Here is a 25,305-nt window from a genome sequence, read left to right on the forward strand (position 1 = left end):
TGGCTAACGCTGGAACAATAAGAGTAAAAAAATAAACAATATAGTGCTGGATTATACCCCGAAGTATAAAATAAATACCTATGAGTCCATACTGATAAATAAATGATTAAATAAATAAATGGAGAAGAGACAAATATCCTATACAGAAGAATTCTAAATAATTTATGTACATCCACTGTCCAAGGAGGTGGAACTGAACCTCCTTTCAGGGAGTAGGGAATGGGGAATGTAACTTTTTCTTTTCTTTTTTTCAAGTTTTTATTCAAATTCTAGTTAATATACAGTGCAGTGTTGGTTTCAGGAGGATTCAGTGATGCATCACGTAAAACACCCATTGCTCATCATATCAAGTGCCCTCCTTAATACCCGTCCCCCATAGCCAAGCCCCCCCCACACACCTCCCTCCAGCACCTCTCAAGTTTTTTCTCTGTGTTTTAAAAGTTTGTTACAGTTTGTGGGTAAAGTAATTTTAGGTGAAGCAGTTGACAAACATTAACTCAGCTAGGTGATTATGGTTAATATCATCACCGATGTGTGTTGATAGCATGTACCCTTGATACCCTGGATATAATATGATGTAAAGAGCACTTTACCTGTATGGTCTTCCTTACAAAACCCATCATTTGAGTCTAAAAGTGATAAACATCAGACAGACTCAATTTGAGGGACATTCTTCAAAAATACCTGACCCAAGTACTCCTTTATACTGTCAGGCTTTTCCAAACACAAGGAGAGTCTGAGAAACTGTCACAGCCAAGAGGAGCTTAAGGAGACATGATGATTAAATGTAATATATCCTAGATGGGATCCTAGAGCCAAAATAAAAGAACATTAATGGGGCGCCTGGGTGGCTCAGTCGGTTAAGCGTCTGCCTTTGGCTCGGGTCATGACCTCAGGGTCCTGGGATTGAGCCCCCGTGTCAGGCTCCCTGCTCAGTGGGGAGCCAGCTTCTCTCTCTCCCTCTGCCCCTCTCCCCACTCATGCTCTCTCTCTGTCTCTTTGTCTCTCAAATAAATAATATCTTTATAAAAAACAAACATTAAGGCAAAACTAATAAAATCAAAAGTATGGAGTTTAGTTAAAAGTATGTGTCTGTTGTTTCCTTAGTTAAAACAAATGTAGTAATAATAGTTGTTAATAATAGGAGAAAAGGGGAGAAGAGTGTATGGGAACTGTGTCTGTTCTGCCTGTTCTTATTTGGGAAAAACACCTTGTACTGATGGATTGGCATTGGTACTTACAGGCTTGTTTTTCCTGCCAGTTTATGTAACCCCATAATAATGGGTTATTTGTAAGTGCTGACACGTATGCTGATTGGCATTCATGTCCTGACTTCTGACCATAAAACAATAAAAAATCTATGCTGAGCCAAAAAAAAAAAAAAGTTTTTCAGCTGTTACATCTAATATTGATGACAGTATTGAGGATATGGCATTCTCATACATTGCAGTGAAGTTGTAAGTAAATATTACCCTATGAAAGGCAGTTTAGTAATATGTACTGAGATCCTTCAAAATACTTTGCCTTTTTTTAAATTCAGTAATATTATCTCAAGGAATCCAGTATAAGCAAGTCATCTAATATATGGATTCTTAAATAGCATTATTTATGATTATGAAAAATTAAAAACTGGATGTTCCATTGGGAAATAATTACAGTGAATCATTTAAAAATTAGACTCTAGTAATATGAAAATGTGCTTTTGACATAATGTAACTTGAAAAAACAACCCAAATATTTGAATAGAATCAATACAACAGTAAGAATTATAGTAACATCTATAGAAGAAAAACTACTGAGAAATACTATTAAATCCTACAAAATTTTAAGGAATGCCTTAGAATGTTTAGAGAAAAAAAGAAAAATAGAGACATAAGTGTCTTAAATAGTTGAACAGTTGCCATATAGAAATAGAGGTAGATTTGTTCTAAGTTCTCTATAGTATAGAACTAAATGAAAGGGATTCTTTAGTCAGCAAGGCAGTTTTTAGTGAGATGGTCTGTTCTTCCATATTGACCTTCCTAGAAGTTGTGTATTTCTCCCAAGCAGAACTTACTTTTTATTTAGAAGCAGATAGCTCTTAAATAAATAGAAGGTTTGGTGTACAATAAAGCAAAACTAAACGGTAATTGTAGAATTTAATTGGGTCTTTGGTAGAGCGTTTTAAACCTTTCATTGTGTTAGAAAATTTTTCCTAATAAAATACTGGGATAAAAGTATATAACTTGAATAAGTTTTTTCTAATCACATATTACTTTTCTTAATAGCAGCTTATACAAAGATTGGTCAGGATGACCCCTACATGCCAAGTTTTAGTATTGGAAACATATACTAAATTGAGCCTAACATACAGGTGAAAAAAATAATGTAGAAATGGAGTGCTGCATGAAGTTTAATTTGAAATCTGTAAACTAGGTTATAATTAATTTTAGAAACCCTAACTTTATTTGCTTTAACAGAACATTGGAAATTATCAAATTATAGGTAGCATAGTGGGAGACAGATTAGTAGGTGTATTGAAAAGAGTTAAACTAAGGCATTAGAGGCCTTGAGGAGGCTCTGTGGTGGTTGTTTTTAGGAGCATTAGCTCCTGAATCTATCTGGGTTTCGAGATGTGTAACACGGGTGTAGTCTTTCTGTTTTTGGTCCAAGTGAAAGTGGGGATAATAAAAGTAGAGCCTCCTAAACAAAGTTAGGGTGTTAAATAGTATAAACATTTGATAAATGTTAGCAATTCTTGTTGGATCATTATCATTATTGCCATTGTCGTCACCACCACCACCACCATCATCATCATCATCATTTCCCAGGGCTAAATCTGAGCTCCACCTCTTTATTTGTGTGACTTTGGTCTTTGCTTCTCCAAGATTCAGATTTTCCAATGTAACATCACCTATTTCCAGAATGATTTTGAGAATTAAATGAAATAATATTTTTGTATGCTTAATAACATTTTTCAGGTATGTTGAAGAAGGGATGCTTTATTTGTGTTCAGAGTCAACCTAGAAGCTTCCAGTTAAGGAATGAATAAATCATGGGGATAAAAGATACAGCATAGGGAATACAGGCAATGATACTGTAATAGTATTGTGTGGTGACAGATGGTAGCTACGCTGTGGTGAGCACAGCATAACCTGTAGAGAAGTTGAATCACTATGTTGTACACCTGAGACTAATATAACATTGTGTGTCAACTATACTCAAGTGAAAAAATTTTTTAAATGCAAATTTAGCCTAGAAGAGTTGTAAAGATTTTTCCACAGTTAATGTTCTGTAATTGGTGCATATATATATAAAATCTTATACATTACAATGAACTTTAAAATAGAAGATCTCATTCTGTCTTTATAACTTTATATTTTACTGTTAATCTCTAAATTATTACAAAATAACTTACCTTTATTTTGTAAAGAAGAAGAAAAGATTCTAACACATTGAATGATTAGATCACGTCAAACAGGCTTAGCTAGGTCTTCTGGCTCCAAATGCTGTGTTCTTCCTGTTAAACCATATTAATTCCGAAGGAGAAATGAAATGATCAAATAAATGGAAAATTCTACATCTGGGGAAAGCTAACAGAGAAGTTTAAAACTGTTTCTATTAATGCAATTATTGTTGCCACTTAAAAAATAACAATGATAGAATGGAAGGCTAATGTTTTCATTATTCCTTGAGATTTTTCTGTGGGGCCAGTGGTAGGGCAGAAAGATATTAAGAAATGTTCATGTCCCTTAATTTTTATTCATTTTAATTTTTAAAGAGAAGAGTGGCTTTGTGTTTAATGACTGCTCTTCAGTCTGTTGTATATCTTGTAAGGATCTGACAGTTTTGTTTTACATTTTATAGCTGCAGCTTATCTTCTGGTGTCCCTTATACCAAGCAATTCATTCCGCCAGATGTTCCGGTCAACAAGGTCTTTGCACATCCCAACCCGTGACCTTCCACTCAGTCCAGACACAACAGTAGTCCTACATCAGGTCTACAACGTGCTCCTTGGTTTGCTCTCAAGAGCCAAACTTTATGTTGATGCTGCTGTTCATGGCACTACAAAGCTAGTGCCCTATTTTAGCTTTATGACTTACTGTTTAATTTCTAAAACTGAGAAGCTGATGTTTTCCACATATTTCATGGATTTGTGGAACCTATTCCAGCCTAAACTTTCTGAGCCAGCAATAGCTACAAATCACAATAAACAGGCTTTGCTTTCATTTTGGTACAATGTGTGTGCTGACTGTCCAGAGAATATCCGCCTTATTGTTCAGAACCCAGTGGTAACCAAGAACATTGCCTTCAATTACATCCTTGCTGACCATGATGATCAGGATGTGGTGCTTTTTAACCGTGGGATGCTGCCAGCCTACTACGGCATTCTGAGGCTCTGCTGTGAACAGTCTCCTGCATTCACACGACAACTTGCTTCTCACCAGAACATCCAATGGGCCTTTAAGAATCTTACACCGCATGCCAGCCAATACCCTGGAGTGAGTAAAATTGATAATTCTATCTGTATCTTCAGATTGATTGGAAATAACATATTTTCCCCCCTTGTGGGAAGTGGTAACAAAATATGGAAGTATAGTCTAACTTGAACTGTTCTTTCTTAAGGACTTAATGTGTATTTGTTTTCTTGAATACATGTATAAAATGCTATATTACTATAAAATTGATAAGTAATATGGGTAATTTTTCTTAGGTTGATGTTGAAATTTTATCTCTAATTGAACTTAGCTATTTTCATTTGTGTTTTTGTAAATGTCTTTTATATGTAACTAATGAAAAAAGTCAGCTTTGTGGTACAGTTTTAGGGAAGTATTTACTCTTTAGATATTTATCGTTAAGATCTACATGCTATTCTAAGCTGTGAGCTAGAAAATATTTTTATCTTAGCTATAGTATTCCCTAGTGTTTTTTTCCTCACACTACATTCAGGTGAATGAAATGGATAAGGGGTCTATCAGGATACAAATATATGCGGTCTAAATCTGATTCCTTTTTTTCTGCAGACTATTTGTAGGTTTCATATTAAAACTTTCTCCCTTCGTTTATGGCTGTCATTCCTGGATATTTCTTTTCACTGTTGCTTCTTAACTCTCTGTTGTAAACTGAAGATTACACCAAGAGAATATAAATCTAGGAAAGGGGTTGGGAAGAGAGTGCAGAACTATTTTAACCTAGAGGCTACAAACTGCTTGTGTGAGAAGTTTTTGGCTAAATGGGAGATGGTGGGAGTGGAGCTTTTTCAAGACATCCAACATTAAGAGTTAATCAGATGAACATGATGAAGAATATTTTAATTATTGGTATCCTTGAATTGTGTACAGTACTTTTTTCCTGTTGAAGAAAGGACCTTTCCAGGGCACCTGGGTAGCTCAGTCTCGGTTAAGCGTCTGCCTTCAGCTCAGGTCATGATCTCAGGGTCCTGGGCTCGAGTCCCGCATCAAGCTCCCTGCTCAGCAGGGAGCCTGCTTCTCCTGCTCCCCCTGCCTGTGTGCTCTCTTTCTGTCAAATAAATAAATCTTAAGAAAAGAAAGGACCTTTCCTTCAGATACAATGTAGTAAATTGTTCTCTCCCAGAAAGAATAACCTAATTTCCAGCCAGGAAATTTAGAATGCCTAGAATAGAGGAAAGAAAATGAGTATATTAAGTACCAAAAGATGTTCAAAGCCAAGGCTATAAGACAGAAGGAAACAAATGTGAGAGTCTGCCTGACCTCGAAGGAGTCAGGATTTATCAAGATTTTTCAAGATTCAGTGGATTTTCTTTATCACATTCACATAAATAATATTTGACTTAGTTACTAAACATGATGTCCATGGTATACTTTTGGTGAATGTTGGGGGAGTTAGAATATTTATCTGATAATGTTTCCTGATATCAATAAAATATAACATCTTTTATTGTTGAGCTTAACTATTGGAGATTTTCATGAAAATGGTGCTTAAATCAATTTTTGCCATGAAAATCACAGAGTTGGGGGTTTTCAGTTCATTGATAAGTATGCCCACATGCCCATGCTAAATGAGTTTATAAACCCACAGTTAGCGATTTTACTTAAATATTAGTTCCCATGTTTCATCCATCAGATAACTTGAACTAACCATTCATCAGTCCAGAAAGAGCATTCCAAATGTTGGCACAAAGGGTTTTCTCAGAAACGGTATTAATTCAAATGTAAATGAGGGCTGTAAAATTTTGTGAGGAGGAAGTGATTTCTCATTAAACAGGGCAAAGGATTGGTGTAGCATATCTGGACACCCATTTGAAGTTACAAGGCTAGTGCTTTAATAAATAGTATTAAGACTAAAAATGAACCCTAAAAATGAGTCTTCCTGAAAATTTGATTATTTACTTTTAGTGAATAATATATTAAATTTTTAAAATAGAATCTATTGCTAATTTTGTAACTATTCTTGAATGGTAGTATAATCGAATATCATTTGTATAATTTTAAGAGCCGGCTAGTGGGCATAACATTCAAAAATGAGAAGCAAACATTCTAAAATGTTGGAGGGTTAAAAGATCACCATGATGCTTATTTGCCCTTTTTAGGCAGTAGAAGAACTATTTAACCTGATGCAGCTGTTTATAGCTCAAAGACCAGATATGAGAGAAGAAGAATTAGAAGATATTAAACAGTTTAAGAAAACAACCATAAGTTGTTACTTACGTTGCTTAGATGGCCGCTCCTGCTGGACTACTTTAATAAGGTAAAAAGATGTTTTCTGGTGTTTTTTTAATTTGTTTTGTTTTTCCAGGTGAGGGAATGGGGACCATCCTTTTGACACTTAAAAGAGTTATAGTTAAATTATTTATAACTGAAAGTTTACCAGTTCTTTAAGGTGATTAGGGAAGCATTTTTGCATTGAGTCACCTTGGAAGGATTTATCTTTTAAAAATTAACAAGCTACTTTTGAACAGCTTTTGTTTTCAGGGTTTGGTTTTGGATTGTTTATATGTGTTTTATCAGTATCATAGAATCAGGGTTGGAAGGAATCTTAATGTACAGTCTTACATCTAAGGCTTGAATCCTCCTCTCTCTCGTGATTCATCCTGTCTTACGCTTGGACAGTTCAGTTCTAGAGGCCTCCAGGAACAGCTTTCTCCATCTTTGGATGAGAGTTACTATTAATATGTTTTTCATTCTATTTAGCCCAGATTTACCTGTCTTTTTTAACTGTAGGAATTAGCCAGAATAACAAAACATCATCTTTATAATTGTTCAGAGCTACAGAAGTTATTGAATGGCTATAAAGGAACTCTACAACAAATCACACATAGTTCCCTTTAACTGTGGAAATAAAGGCCAGGTTAATTTCTTAAAGTGCTTCTATATATTACATCTAAGACTTGCAGGTAATGTCCTTTATTAGGCACACATTTTTTGGCAGTACTTCCTTGAAAATAATAGTATTTTATGCTTAACCCAAGATAAGATTATTTCAGGTTATCTTCTTCAGAAAACTTTCAAATTTGAATCTTTATTAGTACACAAAATGAATTAACTATGCTTTTGCCAGGACTCCAAAGGAATTCTTTTAAAATTTTGGCATTAATTTTGAATACATTGTTTCCAAGGTTTACTACTTAAAGCTTATTCTAAAAAAAAAAGACTTTGAGCTTTCTTAATTCTTTTTTAAAAAAAGGAAAGACAACGTCTAACTGAAGTAGAAAGATTCCAGTTGTACTAATATAGCAGTGGTTTCCAGTACCTAATAATGAAATTAAGTCTAATAACAAGAGCAATACAACTACTTTTGATAATTATCACATAAATTATTTTCAAGACCAAAATGTATTTAATGTGTTTCCCCTCGTGTTTCTCTTTCTTCCCAAGAACCAGCTGACAAGTGCTTGGATAGTATAAGTGTATTTTATTATGATCCAAAGCTTAACATAATCTAGAAGATAAACCCATTATGAAAATAAGCATTGTTTATACAGAAACTTTAAAAATATTCCTATGATACCTCTCTTCCACTATTGAATTGTTGACTAGACACTAGCAGACATAACTTTTCTCCATGTTACTTAGAGGATTTCTTAATACTAACTCCTTTTATTACATTACTAGGAAACAGATAATAGCAGTCCCTCTCCTATAGGTGGAAAAGAGCCTCAATTACAGTTTTCTTCTATTTTTTTCACCTAAGTTTTCCATTCTCATTCAGAGTTCTCAACCTGGATTTTTTGTATTCTTCTAGTGCCTTCAGAATACTGTTAGAATCTGATGAAGATAGACTTCTTGTTGTATTTAATCGAGGTTTGATCCTGATGACTGAGGTAAATATTTATTTCATTTTACTATAGATATAGCTCATATTAATGTTCTCACCAAGGCTTTTTGTGTGTGTGTAGATATTTAGAGTTTATGCTACACTGTTTTACAGGTGTCTGGATTTTCATTATATAGATCAGTAAATGCTAATCTATATTCCAAGAATGATTAGGTCACAGTTTTTAGGTTGCTGTTTTCTTTGTCCATAGTAATTCCATACTTCTCTTCTTCTTTTGTATTTAGAACAACCACTGGAAATAGACTGGTTTTATTCATTCCATGTGTAAGGGTAGAAACAGATGAAATTCATATGATGTAATCACTGACACATAATTTCTCAAGAGCGGACTTATTTGATAGTTAAGAAAGTGAGATTAGCATCATGAGAGGAAGCCATTGAGTCTGTTACAGGTGAACATCCACAAACTGTGAGATGATTTTAAAGCCATAGAGGTGCATTTTACCTCTTAGTCTAATAAAGGAGAGAAGACAAAAGAGTATATGCCAAAAGAACCATCAGAAGAAGTAAGAGGTAGGATAGTTTTCTTCAGTTAATGATATTATAGTAGAGGAATACAACATGTTTGAAACCGTACTTTGAAGAATTTGAACTTGTAAAGATAAGCAAGAGAGCATTTAGATAAATGACTTGGTCAGCAGAGGCAAGAGAGTATTGTCGTATTTGAAAAATGCCAAGTATTTCTGTTTGGCTAGAACAAAAAGTATGTGAAAAGTAGTGAGAAATTCATTGTTTCGCTCAACAGATGTTTGAGTGTCTACTAGCTAGCTAGCACTGGGGATACAGCAGTGAATAAGACAGACATGGTTCCTAGCCTCACAGCTTACAGGTTACAAGTACATTGTTCAGATTATGTACTGCCACCGATTCTAGACTGTGGATTTTGAACTTTGAATTACGGCTAGTATATAGATTTTAGGGAACTGATTCAAGAGGATTAGAAAAAAGCCTTTGTGTGGAATGAAGCAGGAAAAAAAACTAAGGATTTTGAATTAAAAGATTTTAACAAGCCAATATGATTAAAGGAATTCTTCCTTTTGGAGCTCTTTTTCCTCATTCAGACTTACTGTTGACAACCATTTCACCATTGTCTTCCTTCCCAAAGCCCTGGAAAGTTAGTTAAAGCAGTCACCTGTTCTACCAAATCTTCTTGTTGCCTGCTTCTTCGTAATTTCTAAGGTGTTTGTGGTCTTAGAGCAAACAGTAACCAAAAACAAACAAACTGATGAAACAAATTATTCCTTCAGACCAAAATGTATGCATAAAATATTAGCTCCGAAGGTGAGCACTGTTTTATATTTTAAAGAGCTGACTTGGGAGAATTTGACTTAGGTAGAAAGCAGATACATTTGATTTGTGCACATGTGCACACACATAGGGTCTGAAAACATCTATCATAAAGGATGAGTACTACCATTTTGTGGTCAGTAAAGTAAAAATGAAATGAAGTTTTCCATTTTTTAAAATCACTTGTAGTCTTTCAACACACTGCACATGATGTACCATGAAGCCACAGCTTGCCATGTGACTGGAGACTTAGTAGAACTTCTGTCAATATTCCTTTCGGTTTTGAAGTCTACACGCCCGTATCTTCAGAGAAAAGGTTTGATCATTCCTACTTCTTCTTTTTGTTACTTTCAACTATTAAAGAGTGAAATAAGGATGTCAAACCACATCCTTCAGAGAATTTGTCTTTATGTCTGGTTTATGTACTGAAGGTGGAGCTGATGCTGGCTAACCATCAGGAAATGTTCATCATGACCTGGTATAAGGCTGGAGTGCTCTTGTCTAATCTCTTATGCCTGCCTGAAAAATAGGCAAGCATCCTATATAAGTGTTAAGATTTAAGAGATTGGAAAACACTTCTAAGCACAGTAACAAAATGGGTATTTTGTAAAGGTTCTCCAACTGGAAACCTCCATGGCTTAGGTTAGATCATTTTTAGTTTTAAGAGAAATAACTATAAAACTTATCTCTTGTGTCCCTGTAAAATTGAACGTGAACTTTGAACTTCCTATAAATTTCTGGAAAATGGAAAGGTTCATCCCTAAAGTATGCGCTTAAGAAATCTAGCAGGTTTCACAGTAGTAGCCATCTCATGAAAATGCTCACTTAGGTTTCACCAAAGATGTGTATGTCATTAATTTGATTTTCTTAGTGTTAGCATTCTGTAGATAAAAATAGAACATAATTGTGAGGAAGTTTGAACTCAAATGGCATATTTATGTATGCTTTTATATTTGCAGATGTGAAACAAGCATTAATTCAGTGGCAGGAGCGAATTGAATTTGCCCATAAACTGTTAACTCTTCTTAATTCCTATAGTCCTCCAGAACTTAGAAATGCCTGTATAGGTAAGTTACTTGGAAAATATGTATGTGTAAAAACCTAATGGATGAAGATTTTTTTGGAATATTCTTTGTAGGATGTGATATTAGTTCTACAGGGTTTGGAAGACATTTGTACTTTTTATTTGTAACTCACACTGGCCAGCAGGTTCTAGAAAATCTAGTTATATTTCTCAACATGCCAGTAATTACTTTATATGATTACAAGCAGGTCATGTAATATATCTGGGCTCTTTGACCTTAGGTTATCTCTAGATCTGGTCCACCTCTGAGATCTTCTGGTTCTATGTAAATAAGGTAGGATCATGCAAATGTTTTGCAAAGGAGAGCTGATGCTATAAAGGGCTGGGGAGATTATTTTTACTGCCTGTTCTTTTACCTAAAGATACTTGTAGTACTTGTTCTTAGACTCCCAGGTATTTTACCTTTTTATTGATTATATATTTATAATGAAGTGATAATTTGTGCCTGTTAAAGGACCCCCCCATTTAAAATTTATAATGTATTTTTTACTAGTTTAGAAGCCATTTTTAAAAGTCCTCTTTAGAGACTGTAATTGTTAATTTCCAGTTTCTCAAAATGACATGAATAACTGGCTGCCACGTTTAAGCAGTTTTGGCAAGCTTTGGCCTGATGCTCTGTGGAATTACTGGCCTGTACTTCAGTAACCTCTGATTCAGTAGCCTGTCATCACGAGCTTTACTTCTCTATGATTAGGGGATGAACATCAGTCAAGCTAGCATCATGAAACATTAAAAGTAGACTAAGGATTATGTCTTAGATCCAAAGAACTTTGAGCCTTAGATTTCTGTCTTAAGTTGCTTTGGTTGATTTTATGAAGACATGTCATCAGTGTGCATTAAATATTTTCCCTTAGTGTACTTCTCCATGATGCTTCTTCTCTTGGATAAATAAAATACAAATAAATAGTTTTAAACTTTGGTTTCTAAATGATGGCTGTACTTTGGTTAGTAACTGATCCAGATTTGATTGAGCATCAGACAGAATTTCTCCCAGTGTCAGCAGCTAAAACAGTTTTAGACTCTTTAAACCTTTCCACCCGCCATACTGCAACTAGTCACCCTAGCAGGATTTGTGAGTTCGAAAGAAGCAAGTTAGATATCCTCCAGCTTTTTAATATTCATATTGTGTTTTTATTTTCAGATGTCCTTAAGGAACTTGTGCTTTTGAGTCCCCATGACTTTCTTCATACTCTGGTTCCATTTCTACAACACAACCATTGTACTTATCATCACAGTAATATACCAAGTACGTATTCATCTAGCACAGTACTTGAATGTGGTTGGCATTTAATCTTTCTGCACACTGAAGCATGGAGATTTATTTTTTCCATTTATTCTTATTGTACACTTTTAATGTCTTAGTGTCTCTTGGACCTTATTTCCCTTGTCGAGAAAATATCAAGCTAATAGGAGGGAAAAGCAATATTCGGCCTCCGCGCCCTGAACTCAATATGTGCCTCTTGCCCACAATGGTGGAAACCAGTAAGGTATGTTGGGATGCCAGGAAAACCATGTTTCTGTAGTACACAGTAATTTGAAATTTTCCCTCTGGCAGTTATATTAGACTTAAATGACCATTTTGTGGATCCTAAGAAGATTAGACTCATTTGGACTTTTTCCTTTTAGTGCTCTGAAATGTTGGTTGAGTATTTGCAAAATCAACAATAAGCACAAGTAGTAAGTTTTTTCCTCCCTAAAAAAAAAAAATACCCTAACAGAAAGTCTTACTAGTTGTCACTAGGCTAAATTATAACTGGGTCATATATCTAAACCTGAAAAGTCAAGTTAGGTAGTTACTATTGTTTAAATTTGGCCATATAATCAATGACTTCTTTTACTTCCCTTTAATTATAATCCTTTGACCTAGGCTTAATATCACTGATTGATAGATCTATCATCATTTGTAGTCCGATTCTTCTCTTTTAATGCGTATCCTAAAATAATGCTAATTCTAAATTATAGAGAGAAGGTACATTGACACAGATAATTTATCTCAGTTTCAACATTTTTTTAAACAATTTTTCCCCCTTTTTCTTCACCCCGCTTCATTCACACTCCCTTGCCCACCATCTTTGGATCTTAAATATACTTCTTAGAAGATAAAATATTAAAAATAATTAACACTGTAGTAGCCATTACAGAAATCATTTGAAATCTCTTTCAAAAATCAAATTTAATTCAACTCTTGATGATGTCTGTAGAACTAAAGTGTCACATTTTAAAATCCTATAGTAATTTTACTTGATTAAAGTATATAGAAATAATGGGTAATTTTAATTGATAGCATTTGCACACTGAAAATAAACTTGTGACAATTAAGATCTCTTAACATTACTAGAAACTTGGAATTTAAAACTAGGTTCTTATAGAATTTAAATATTTAATCAGCTTTTTAGTTAAACTTATTACATTTGCACAAAATATGCTCTTTAATTTATTATACAATTTAAGTGCAACCATTTTATCATCTTTAACCTTCAGGGCAAAGATGACGTTTATGATCGTATGCTGCTAGACTACTTCTTTTCTTATCATCAATTCATCCATCTATTATGCCGAGTTGCAATCAACTGTGAAAAATTTACTGAAACATTAGTTAAGCTGAGTAAGTATAAAAGATGAGCAGTAAATTCCACTGAATTATTTTAAGCCCCTAGCCACTCAGGAAGGGGAGACAAAAAGAGACGATCCTTTTTTTCTTTTTTAAAGTGACTGTTTAAAAATATTAATTATTCTTGGGAACACTTTTATTTTTATTAAGAAAACACCAACTTACTGGTTTCCATTGAATAGTTCTGCCCAGAGTTTCAGCTGGCCTATAAAGGAGTGGAGTAGGGCTGATCACTTTTGTACATAGAAGCCCAAGTCCTCCTCCATCTGCCCAGCAGAATTTAAAAACAAAAACCAAAACCTACTCTGCTTAGGGAGGCAGGCTTAGAGAGGTGGACTTTCCCAGCCCTGGTCTTGAGGATAAAATGAGATCTGTAGTGCCAGCTGTGCTTTGGAGCTGGCAATGCCAAGAGCAAACTGAGTGGGCTTGCCAGGGTGAAGCAGAGGTGCATATATGAGTAAATTAGGAGGTAAGTCTCACGAAATAGAGAAGTGAATGAGAAGAAATTTGAAAAGGAAGATACGAGAAATAGAAAAAACCATCAGTGAATTTTAAAAGGAGAAAAAACTCAAATTACTCAAGGATGTGCTTGAGAGCTGTAAGAGAATTGCTCCCTTTGGGTGACTTTTTCTAGCTGATAAGTCTTTAGAAGACATATCCCTTGTCTCAGGACCTCCAGAGTGCCCGGGCTCTGTGTGTCCTATGAGTCTCACTTCTTTAGGGATGGCCCAGGATTCTTTCCCAGTGTTCTGTAGTTTTATTTCAGAGCATAGGAAGTGAAGTGCTCATGGAACCACCACCCAGGTCAAGAAATAGAATATTGCCATACTCTAGAACTCCCCTTTGTGCTCTTCCTCAATCACAACCCCTTCCTTCTATGGAAAAGGTTTTGATCCATTTTAAGTAGGGCAAAAGATGTGAACATACCTTAGGTTTCATTATCGGAGAAGAAGGAAGTGGTAACAGCTGTCAGGGATAATTCCTCTTCAGAAAAACCATCTTATTGGTAAGTGATTAGAGTGTCTTCACATTTGAAAGGTTGTTCCTTCCACCTGTTATCATTAGCTGGTTTTATACACATGCGGCTGAAATGGCAAGTGGGGGTGGTTGGGGAGGGAAGCACATATTCAGATGGGCCATTTCATGATTATACAGTTCAGTCATGGCACTTGGTAAAAAAATAAAACCTAGCAGTGGCAGTGATCAAATGTGAGAAAATGTCCAGGAATTCTAGTAACAGCCTTACTCCCAGATAAGGAGGAGGACTTACTAAATGTTGACCTTAAGAAAAGTTCTTGGTAATCGTGTTACGTGATTTATACCAGAAGTTATGTGAGGAGTTGTTTTAGCTGCTTGAACAGCTCTGATCAAATAGTGAATTTCTACCTTCTTTGGGGCTGTCTTCCTCATCAATACAAAAACAGTTTCAGGGAAATTAAATATGGAGGAGAGAAGAAGGGAGGGAGGGTAAGGACATACACTTAGTCTTCAACATTAGCTGAATCAACTTTTACAGTGTTTAATACATTCCTCTTGTAACCATGAAGCACTGTTGATGCTGCCTCCTAGTGTTTAGTTTTCTACATAAGCACTATTCTGTAGAACTTTTCTATGAGGATGGAAATATTCTCCAACTGCATCATCGTCCACAGTATGATAGCCAGAAGCCATATGTGAGTGTTGAGAACTTGAAATGTGATTTAAGGAGCTGAATTTTTGTTTAAGCCAGATGTGAGTGGTGGCTATATTGAATAGAAACCAAAGCCTTCACAAATTGAGCAGGAACAGAAAATTTTCTGGGCTGTATCTTTTTCTTTTAAATTCATTCATTCGTTTATGTGTTTTTACTAGATCCTCCTACTCTGCCAACTTCCCTGGAACTCATGGTTAATTGTCTTAATTAATGCAGAAAATTAATTAGACATTATTTTAACAAAGACCTAAAAGCAGTGCTTTCCTCATGCCTCATCTGAATGAAGAGAGTATGTTCCAGTGCTTAAAGTTAACTCCCACTTTCAGCTGAAATGATTATTTCCAGGGAGAGGCACCTAGGAAAGAGCTTAAAATAAAGCCCACATTAATGACTGTAATGAGGAGCAGAGAGTTGCTAAGGAGTTCTAATTTGTGTAATTTCTTCAGGAAATTAAATTTGGCAACAAGGAGAGGGAAAGGTAAATTTAAATTGGTTATGTCCTTAATCATTTAAGCCTTGAGGTTAGATGGTCCAAGGGCCAGAATGTTGTGACCATAGGTGGGATTGTCTCAAGACTTGGATTGCAAGTCACTTCGAATTTTCAGGAAAAATCTTTGTGGTAATTGTTATATGGGTAACTGAGCAGATTTTAAGATTTGTTAGGAGATAAAAAGGAATTTTATTGCATATTAGAGTTGCAGGTACTAACTAGTAAAGTAAGGGCCTGGAGTGCTTTTGAAGTGAGGGTAGTCAGGCATGGGGTTAGGGAAGACAGACAAGTGGGGGAAGAATTTTGGGAGAGCGAATAAAGCTACTGACTGCCATTGAAATAACAGTGTGTTTGAAACTACAGTATTTTGATAATTTAAAAATAGCAGAGTTTAGCCCAGAAAATTCTTAAAAAGAATAATAAGAGGGTTTGGCACTATTAATTTCTAAACTATTTAATAAAGATCAGTAATTTTTAATTTCATTTTTTAGGATTTACTACATACACACAATTTATAATTCAAAATAGCAAAAGGTACACATGACCATATCACTCACAGGCCTGCCCCCCCACTTTCATTAATTTTTTAATCTTTTTTTTTGCATGAGAACAACAAATACAGGTTTATTTTCTCTCCTGTCTTACATAAAAGTAAACTGTACTGTTTAAAACTAAGTAATGTAACGAACTATAGAAATGACCCCTGAAAGTATAGTCTTAAAACTATGTAATGAAAAAAAAAAAAAAAAAAACTATGTAATGTAGATATGCAAATATATAGGCAGAAAAACATACATAGGCAAAAACAGCCCCCAGACAAACATAAGGATACGTGAGGATTTGGAAGACAATAGAGATGATCTATCAGACCTGTGGAGATTGTATGGTATTGAGAGAATCAACTATCTAAGGAGAGAAGGGGCAAACTTTAATATCTACTTCAGTACTTAGACTGCAATAGATTACAGGAGAATTAAATACTTAATTGTGAAAAATAAAATCATAACAATACTAAAAAATACAGAATCATATGGATAGCACCTTCCAATTTGAAAGCCCATGTTAAGCAGGACGTAAAACCCATAAAAGAAATTAAAATTTTGGGCAACATAAAAACTGAAAATACTACATGTTGAAAAATGCCATAGACTAAAGTACAGCTAATGGGGAAAATATTTGCATTCTTAACAGATAAATTGCTAGTATTGGCAATATACAAAGAGTTTTTAGGATTCAGTGAGATGGGAAAGAACATTAATAAGTAAAGGACATCAGCAAGCAACTCCTTTACACATACAGAACAAGTAAATGTTTGGTAACCATGAGGGGCTGCCCCACCTTACTAATGATTTCTCTTTTCTCTCTTTTTTCCAACTATGAGATGAAGTTTCGATGTCATACATACTTAAACGGTTTGAAAAAAAAAAAAAGATGTTATAATGGAGTCAGATCAGGGATGCGTACTAGCATTATCAATTTAGATTGTTCATAGCCCTTAATCCCGCAGTACCAGATCTAAGAATCTACCCTACTCTACTTACAAAAGTGTCCAAAAACATATATAGGACATTTATTTTCACTCAGTTTGTATTGGATAAAAACTGGAAACAACTCAAATGTCCATCAATAGGAGCTTAGTTAAGTAAACCTATAGTTTATTGTATAGTCTTTAAATAGTTTGTCTGTCTTATATATAGATCTTTAAAATAAAAAGATAGGAAATGACTTTGGATTACATGAGAAAAAGCAAATTGGAAAATAATGTGCAGAATGTGACCACAGTCTTCGAACAATAGGACAAATCACTTAGTACATGTAAAAAAAAAAAAACAAAACCCACACAAAACCTAGGGGGTTATACTCTCAGCTGTGTATGGATAAACTTATGGGTTGCTTTCAAGGTCTAGGTTAAATGACTGTAAGTTTTAAATTATTTGCAATGGTCATTTGTATTGGGGAGGGGAAACAAAATTTTTAGAAAGTAGTCTAGGAAGCAGGTACTGCAAACTCTTGTATCATTTTTTAAGGTACCATACACACGTAAAATTAACACTAAGATGCCCAAGTAAAATTAAATGACAAATTTCTAGATTTCATCATTTAATTAATTTTCATTTTCAGAGATAAAACAAGAATCTATCACCTTTACTATTTAACATTGCTTTTGACAGTTTTCAGAATGCATTAGTAAATGAAAGTAAAAAATAGTAAAAGGAAATTTTTGCAAGCAACATGGTATACCTAAAAATCTGAAATCTTCAAAATCTCTAGAATTAAAAAAGTTAAGGTTGTTGGTAAAAGTAAACAAATTAGAAATTCAGATTATAAAAAAGCACAGCTCTGGTTCATCCTTTACCTTTTTTGATGTCAAGATGGTATTGATTGGAAAGACAACTGGTTAGCTGTTCTCCAAAAGACTTCTTAAGGTGAATGAAGATACCAGTCATACAGTGCGTATCAGAAGGCAGCTTCTACCCGTCTACCAAGGGCAAATCCATTTATCCTAGGCTAATACTTAGTAATTATACTTAACAGATATATTTATAATTTGATTACCAGTCTGTTATTTACAAAGGAATAACTGACACAAGGATCTGAATATTCCATGGTAGGGCCAGCAGATTTCTTTCCACTAACCTACATGGGAAGCCATATAAACAGCACTTGGTTGCTTAGTGGGTATAAGTGAGAACAAGGGGCATTAGAAGAATCAAATATGTGATATTCTTAGGCTAGAATGTCTTGATGATTCAGTCCCATAGTGGAGTATTAGTTGTGGGCTTGGCAAAAGCTACCACTTTCCATGGACAATGCTTGGATGGGTTAAACACTCCTATAGAAAACCAGACAATCCTGACGCAATTCAGATAGGAGACACCTTAAACTAGTAAATACACACATCCTCACAGCAATCATTTGAATTACCATTTTACCTACAAAAACAGTTTTTATAAGATTTTCAGTAACACATCTAGTAGCATCTACAGTATAAAGTATTACTAATGAGGAAAAGATATTTGGAATAGTTTTTGATTATTGTATATTAGTTTCTTTGTGGATGGGTTGGGGTAAGAACCCACTGAGGATGTCTGAAGTCACAGGATGAAGAAAGCTAAGTGGGCAGAAGCCAGTATGTCTTAGGCCTGCCTGTCCTGTTTATTGAGACAAGGCTTGGATGTGTGTCTTGATTGCATCTCTCTGTGCTTTGTACCCAGTATAGTAAGACATCCCAGAAGGTATTGGAAGAACGTGTGGAGTAGGATGGCACTGGCCTCTACCTTGAGTCATAGAGCCAAGATGCGCCTCATCCTCAGTGCTTTGTGAAAATGCTAGAAAGAAACTTAAACTGTGTTGTTCTGAAGGGATGGCCCTCCTTCCAAAGGAGGTGCAACTCAGAGAGGAAATAGGTAGGACTGTAAGAGAGGGATCTTTGACTCATCATGGGTGGCAGTGTTTTCCAGAGTGTAGTGTATAAGATGGTCCATGGAAAATAATTTTATATTCATAAATATGTATAGATGTTACTGTGTCACAGAAATATATAACTAGTATACCAAATTTGTGACTTCCTATATGTTATGCTGCCTAAGGCTAATGTAGGATTATCTTCCCTAAGTGAATCCAAAGAACAGTACTAAGTAAACAAACAGTACAGGTGATGGACAGATATGAAAACAATAATGAAAGTGGTATGAATGACTGAAGTTTGGGAAAACACTGATCATTGAAAAGATTATAGGCTTCAGAACCAGGTATACCTGGGATAGATGTTTTGCTCACTGGCTTTTGGGATGAACCTGAGCAGATTACATAATCTCTCCAAGCCTGATAGCTTCATTGAGAAAAGGGGAAATGAGAATAAAACAATACCTCCCAAAGTTGATGAGAAAATCAGATGTAATTATCTGACACACCTAGCACAATAGATGCCAGCATGTATTTATTTCTTTTCTTGTAAAATAAAGATATTAGTATCGGATTATTACTTGGAAGTGATCTTACAGAAATCCTCTGTGGGGTTTATTTGCTGTGGTAGTGCTGGCTTTTTGGTGGTTGTGGAAAATAGGAATAAAGATTATATTTTATACTTTGAGGAATAATTGAGGAAAAAGAGTAGAGACTAGAGAAACTTAGATTGTAATGTACAGTCTACTTCCACCTGAGAGGTCAGGGCAGCCTCTAGTTCAGCGGTTGGCAGACTCTTTCTGCAAAGGTGTATTTTGCTGGCCATATGTATGGTCTGTGTCACATATTCTTCGTTTCACTGTTCTTTTTACAATCCTTTAAAAATACAAAAGCCCTTCTTAGCTCACATGGCCATCCAGAGACAGGCTGTGGACCAGACTTGGCCTGCAAGCCAGAGTTTGCCAACTGTTGGTCTACTTTTATGGGTAATTACAAGGCAGGGACATGGGAGCATAGAAACTCTTTCCTGTACCCAACAATTTTGATGACATGCCTTCATTTGCATATGTGTGTTGTGCTCTTACAGTGGGTAAATGCCTCCATCCCCAGCCAGATTAGGTTACGATAAAGGAAAATGGTGAATAGTTTCCTTGGGGGGGGGGGGGTGTCTCTCTACAAAGGGATTAATCTTGACAGGAATATAATAAATAGACTTACCCACAAAAGGGAAACTTGGCATTCTTGGATGACTAAATTGGATGACTGATCTGACTTTCCTGTCTTAAGATTTTCTTGAATCCTTGGTCCAACCCAGAGGTTGGCAAACAATAATAGCCTGCATGCTGCCTGGTTTTGTATAACCAGTGAGCTTACCTGCACGCTAAGGAGGGTTTTTATATTTTTTAATGGTTTTTTAAAAAAAAATACTAGTTTATTCTAAATACTCTGTGACACATGAAAATTACATGTGATTCAAATTTCAGTATTCTTAAATTTTATTGAAAGATAGCCACACCCATTCATCTAGTGTTGTCTTTGGCTGCTTTCATACTACCTCTGCAGAGTGAGTAGCTGCAACAGAGATCATTTGGCTGCAAAGACTAAAATATTTACTGTTTGGCCCTTTATAGAAAAAGTTTGCTAACTTCATGTCTGACTCATAATTTTTTCTTACCTGGAGGAGAGTTATATTTCTCCTCCATCATCATACTTTTGCTGGAAGTGGGAGCATGGAGAATGGGAAATTTACTTACAGCTGTGGTATAGCAACTTATGTGCTTTGAGAGGTAGGAGGGCAGAGGGTAGAGGAATACATTTCTTAGAGATACACTTGACATTTGGAATAGGGAGGGGGGAAGGTTAAAACAGTAGAGGTTCCAAATAGGACCCTGACATACAGCTAAGTATGGTCTACCCAGAAGAGCTTGGGGACAAGGCTAGAAGCTGTTGGACTCAAGAGCAGTGTTTACATACATCCACCATAAAGATTATACTCCCTGTGTTTGGAGAAACAAGGTAAAAGAGGAAGAACAGTATGTTTTCTAATTCTCCGCAGCCTCTTTTTAACCTTGTCCCTCCTTCCCCTCCAAGCTTAGCTAGTCCATGAAAATTACCTAATATGCAGAGTGGTACCTTAATCCAAGAAAGCTTTGGGACCACTTGCAATAACCCTTCTTATATTGTCCCAGATAAAGTTCTAATACTTAAAAAGCAGAATTGGTTTAAGTTACCTCAGATCCTGCTGGGAATGAGGTGTGGAATCTGAATAAATTCAAAGTATACTGCACTCTAAATTATTTCACTGGTTAAAGCACTGGAATGAATTATTCCCCTTTATATATTTCTAAAACATGTAGAAAAGATGCATAGTTATGACTAGAAATACCTAGAATTGTACCTGCAGAGTTGAATACCTCAGTAGTATAATTATAACCTATTCTGATTTCTTTTCAAATATTAGGTGTCCTAGTTGCCTATGAAGGTTTGCCACTTCATCTTGCACTGTTCCCCAAACTTTGGACTGAGCTATGCCAGACTCAGGTAAAGAAAATGAGTTTTAGATGATTTGGTCTTTCATCTCATCTGACCATTTGGTCAGTAATTTTAGGAACAATGGGTTGAACACAAGCTGGAAATTGGAGATGTTTTAGAATCTTGGTAGGTAAAAATATGCTTAATGGAAGTAATAGCTATTGAGTATTGGTCATCAAGTTGCCCTTTGAGGTTTTTAACTTCAGTAGATTTGTATCACAGAGGATGTTTCAAAGTAGCTATTGAATTTGTAATTTATAGATCAATATAAACAGTTATGCTAAAAGACCAAAACAGGGAGGTATTTAGGGGAAGAAGGCGTATGCCACTTCTTGCTCTCCCTCATCTGCCCCATCTGTCTTGCTCCCCTCCACCCTTCTCAGAGCTTTAGCAGAAACAGTTTCAGCAGTCTGTCCTTCACCTCTTCCCTGTTACTTTGAAGAGGTTTTCAAGAGTCCGATGCACTTGTTCTTACTAACAGTCTCATTGAGAACAAGAAACACCATATCCTACCTACCTTAAGTATCTAAGAGCCAACTCTTTAAAATAAAGTGGGCACCTCAATAATGCTTGTTTAATTGTTGGGGGGGGAGGAGAACGGCACAGAGATAGGGGAGAAACTAGATTGGTCCAAAGATTTGGCTCATTCCTTGGATCAGGTCTAAAGGATCCCCACTTTCTTTAGACCCCCCCAAAAAACTATTGGTTTCCTCCTGGTTGCAGCTGCTCATCCCCAGAGATGTTTGTTAACTTTACTTTGGCTTTAACTTTACCCAAATTATATTATCTAAAACATTGAAACACTTCATGCCTCTGGTATAGCCTCCTGCCTGGGCTGTAATGCTCTTTCTTCTCTTCGGGGATGTGTGTCAAGTGGTGGTGCTAGGATAGTTGTTTCTCTGTCTCCTGGTCACAAACTGTGAGCTTCTCAAGTGTAGAAATGAAGTCCTCTCTGGCCCCTAAAGAAATGTCATTTTGTTTTCTATAGTAGGAATCTTTGAACTAGTTTATGTTAGTCACAGAGCTTTAGAACATTGTGGCTTTGAGAAAATGACTTGCTGATTGATTTTTCAGCTGAGTGGTCGATTCAGCAAATTGGAGCAGATCTCTGCTTTTTCCCTCTGCCGCTGCTACTCTTCCTTTCATTCTTGATTCGGGTAGTTGGGTTTTCTTGGTTTCTCTACTCTGCCACTGTCTATTGCTTCCCTATTGTTTTAGCTACTGCAGCATTTTACCACTCCCTTTATTGGCTTATTTTCCAAAGAATTCACCATCTCCAAAAACTTCCTTCAAGACAACGCAAAACTCTTGTAAGCCTTCTAAAGCCCTGCCAGCTCAGTAGAAGCAGCCATCAAGAAACCCAGGCAGCAGGCAGAGACTCAGCTGGTAGAATGACCCAGTTTTCCTGACAGCAAGTGTCTGAGGAGCTGGGCCCTGGTCCTGTTAGACTCCCTGATTTCTTGGGTGAACGTGAATGTACTTACCCTAATAAAATATTTAAGTATATAACCTGTATATATTATCTAAACTTTGTCCTATTTTTTTTAAATAGTCCATTTTGTCTTCCATATAAATGATCTATTATTAAAATACATATAATCTAGAGAGTATATTTACTTAAAGACATACTACTTGTGTTTAAGAGCCATGACCATTGAAAAACAGGAAAACCAAATTTTAGTGGAATTTCCATATATTGGGGACCCACTAATTATCTTTGTGAGATAATTAAATTTGCTGTTTATCTTTGCAATATTCATGGGGGGGGGAGATACTTACCAAACAAATTACTATTGCTTAAGGTTTTAACTCCTTTTAGGGAATAAATTTCTTAAAATTTGTCTTTTTCTCCACATATAGTTGGGTTACTTATTATCCATCAATTTGGTCCCCTGAAAACATTCTTATCCTATTTGTTAGTCTTATTTGTCCAATCCTTGTTCTTTCTCTTTATGCTAGATAATAAAGTTGAATTTCTTTTGAAACCTATTTTTTTCATTTTGTCCTTCAGACTTGTTACAAGTCTCTTCCTCTTACACTCACCTGTAGAGTCTAAGTGCGGAAGATTTAGTTTGTTGGGAGGACAGTTACTTAACTGAAAGTTCAGTAGACAGAGTTAAAAGTGGCTTCTCTAACAGGACTTAAAATGACTTTGGATGTTCATCATAAGCAGTGTGTAAGCCTTCAGTTATTTCTGTGCTCAACCATCAGTACTTCTTCTCCCCCACTGTAGTCTGCTATGTCAAAAAATTGCATCAAGCTTTTGTGTGAAGATCCCGTTTTTGCAGAATATATAAAATGTATCCTAATGGATGAAAGAACTTTTCTGAACAACAACATTGTGTACACATTCATGACACATTTTCTTCTAAAGGTATGTCCTACTTTGGAAACTCAATGTGTTACTTCCAATGTGTTAATGGTTGTGTTTTCATTATGTTGGTCTTTTGGAGATTTTTTTTAATCTTTTTTTTTTTTTCAGGTTCAAGGTCAAGTGTTTTCTGAAGCAAACTGTGCCAATTTGATCAGCACCCTAATTACAAACTTGATAAATCAGTATCAGAACCTGCAATCTGATTTCACCAACCGAGTTGAAATTTCCAAAGCAAGTGCTTCTTTAAATGGGGTAAGAATTGGGGTGGCTGGCTGGCTCAGTCGGAGGAGAGTGCGACTCTTGATCTTGGGGTTGTGAGTTTCAGCCCCATGTTGGGTGTAGAATTGTTTACAAACGAAATCTTTAAAAAATAAGCAGGATAAGAACTGTGGGAGAGAATAATCCTGTACTTCAGTATTTTCCTTAAATCATCTCTAAATTTGGCTTTAGTATGATTTTTACTATCATAACTTTAACTTACTCAAACTCTGAAAATCACATATGATGAAAAACCAAATTCTTTAAAAATATGTGTTCTCTATGCCTTTGAAGTATGTAGTACACACTTTTGTATTACCTTGGAAGACATGAGCAAATGTCATTAAATGCTAAGGGCAGTAAGATCACCGAGAGGGAGACATTGCCTTTATCTCTACTTGTTTACATTTTTTGAAAACATGTGATGTTTCTATCACAGCTTATGGTTCATAAATAACTGAAACAATCAGATTAATGATCTACTGATTATAAAGCCAGTTAAAACAAGGGAATCCGTTGCCTTAAATAGATGTCCATGATGGCTGGGTCATACAATAATGGAATGCTAGCACCTGTCCAGCAGCATTTTACTGCTTCCCCAGTAACCACGTGTTGCTTAGATGCCAGAATAGATTACAGAGCTGAGCAAGAATGGCCTTACTATGAGACTTGCACCAGAAATCGGCATATTTGAGGAACTATGATATCTAGATTGAGGCCTTAATTTCTCATGGATAATTCAGGGCTTATTTTTTAAATCCCTTTTTTTGCCTCTTCCATTTTCAGAAAACTATGTGAGTCTTCAGTCTGACCTAATTAGTGGCATGATAATAGAGTAATATCCTAATCCTGGCTCTCTAGTTTTAGCATTCTCTAAAAATGCCAGAGAAACCAGAATGGATTCCTGGGAAAGTAAACAACTGTGTCAAAATGTTAGCTTTAGAATTGTAAATGTTCCTCTCTGGGTTTTACAGGATCTGCGGGCACTTGCTTTGCTCCTGTCAGTACACACTCCCAAACAATTAAACCCAGCTCTAATTCCAACTCTGCAAGAGCTTTTAAGCAAATGCAGGACTTGTCTGCAGCAGAGAAACTCACTCCAAGAGCAAGAAGCCAAAGAAAGAAAAACTAAAGGTTAGCTTTCTGGACTAATATCAATTACTTTTAGGGTGGGAGAGGGGAAGAATACACTCGGTATAACTGACTTTACAATAGCTGTCTGTTCAGTTGGGTCTCCTACATATGATGCTAAAAAGAAAATCTCCTGCAAACACCC

At 35.7% G+C, this 25,305-nt stretch overlaps 2 protein-coding genes and 1 pseudogene across 4 annotated transcripts in view; 1 reads left to right on the forward strand and 2 right to left on the reverse strand.

Annotated features, from left to right (window-relative positions):
• The window catches only part of USP34 (ubiquitin specific peptidase 34), a 262,229-nt gene that overhangs the window by 235,010 nt on the left and 1,914 nt on the right, over positions 1–25,305 (forward strand). For 2 of the 3 annotated variants that reach the window (XM_035001473.1, XM_035001474.1), the window contains 12 exons: positions 3,847–4,481; positions 6,551–6,708; positions 8,203–8,281; positions 9,772–9,898; positions 10,542–10,649; positions 11,808–11,912; positions 12,029–12,153; positions 13,148–13,271; positions 21,327–21,406; positions 23,631–23,771; positions 23,880–24,023; positions 25,004–25,163. In XM_035001473.1, the coding sequence (XP_034857364.1) occupies positions 3,847–4,481; positions 6,551–6,708; positions 8,203–8,281; positions 9,772–9,898; positions 10,542–10,649; positions 11,808–11,912; positions 12,029–12,153; positions 13,148–13,271; positions 21,327–21,406; positions 23,631–23,771; positions 23,880–24,023; positions 25,004–25,163 (1,986 nt within the window). The remainder of the gene's footprint in view (positions 1–3,846; positions 4,482–6,550; positions 6,709–8,202; positions 8,282–9,771; positions 9,899–10,541; positions 10,650–11,807; positions 11,913–12,028; positions 12,154–13,147; positions 13,272–21,326; positions 21,407–23,630; positions 23,772–23,879; positions 24,024–25,003; positions 25,164–25,305) is intronic. The other variant, XM_035001475.1, reaches the window with a different exon arrangement.
• Positions 13,429–25,305, reverse strand: part of LOC118008084 (activator of 90 kDa heat shock protein ATPase homolog 2-like) — a 30,581-nt gene continuing 18,704 nt past the window's right edge. The window contains exon 4 of the transcript XR_004678567.1: positions 13,429–14,362. The gene's annotated coding sequence lies outside the window, so the exon portion shown is untranslated. The remainder of the gene's footprint in view (positions 14,363–25,305) is intronic.
• Positions 16,078–16,179, reverse strand: LOC118008363 (annotated as a pseudogene).

Source organism: Mirounga leonina, unplaced genomic scaffold (assembly GCF_011800145.1).
Source record: "Mirounga leonina isolate KUSES-001 unplaced genomic scaffold, KU_Mleo_1.0 Mir_125, whole genome shotgun sequence".
In the NCBI taxonomy this organism is placed as follows: Eukaryota; Metazoa; Chordata; class Mammalia; order Carnivora; family Phocidae; genus Mirounga; species Mirounga leonina.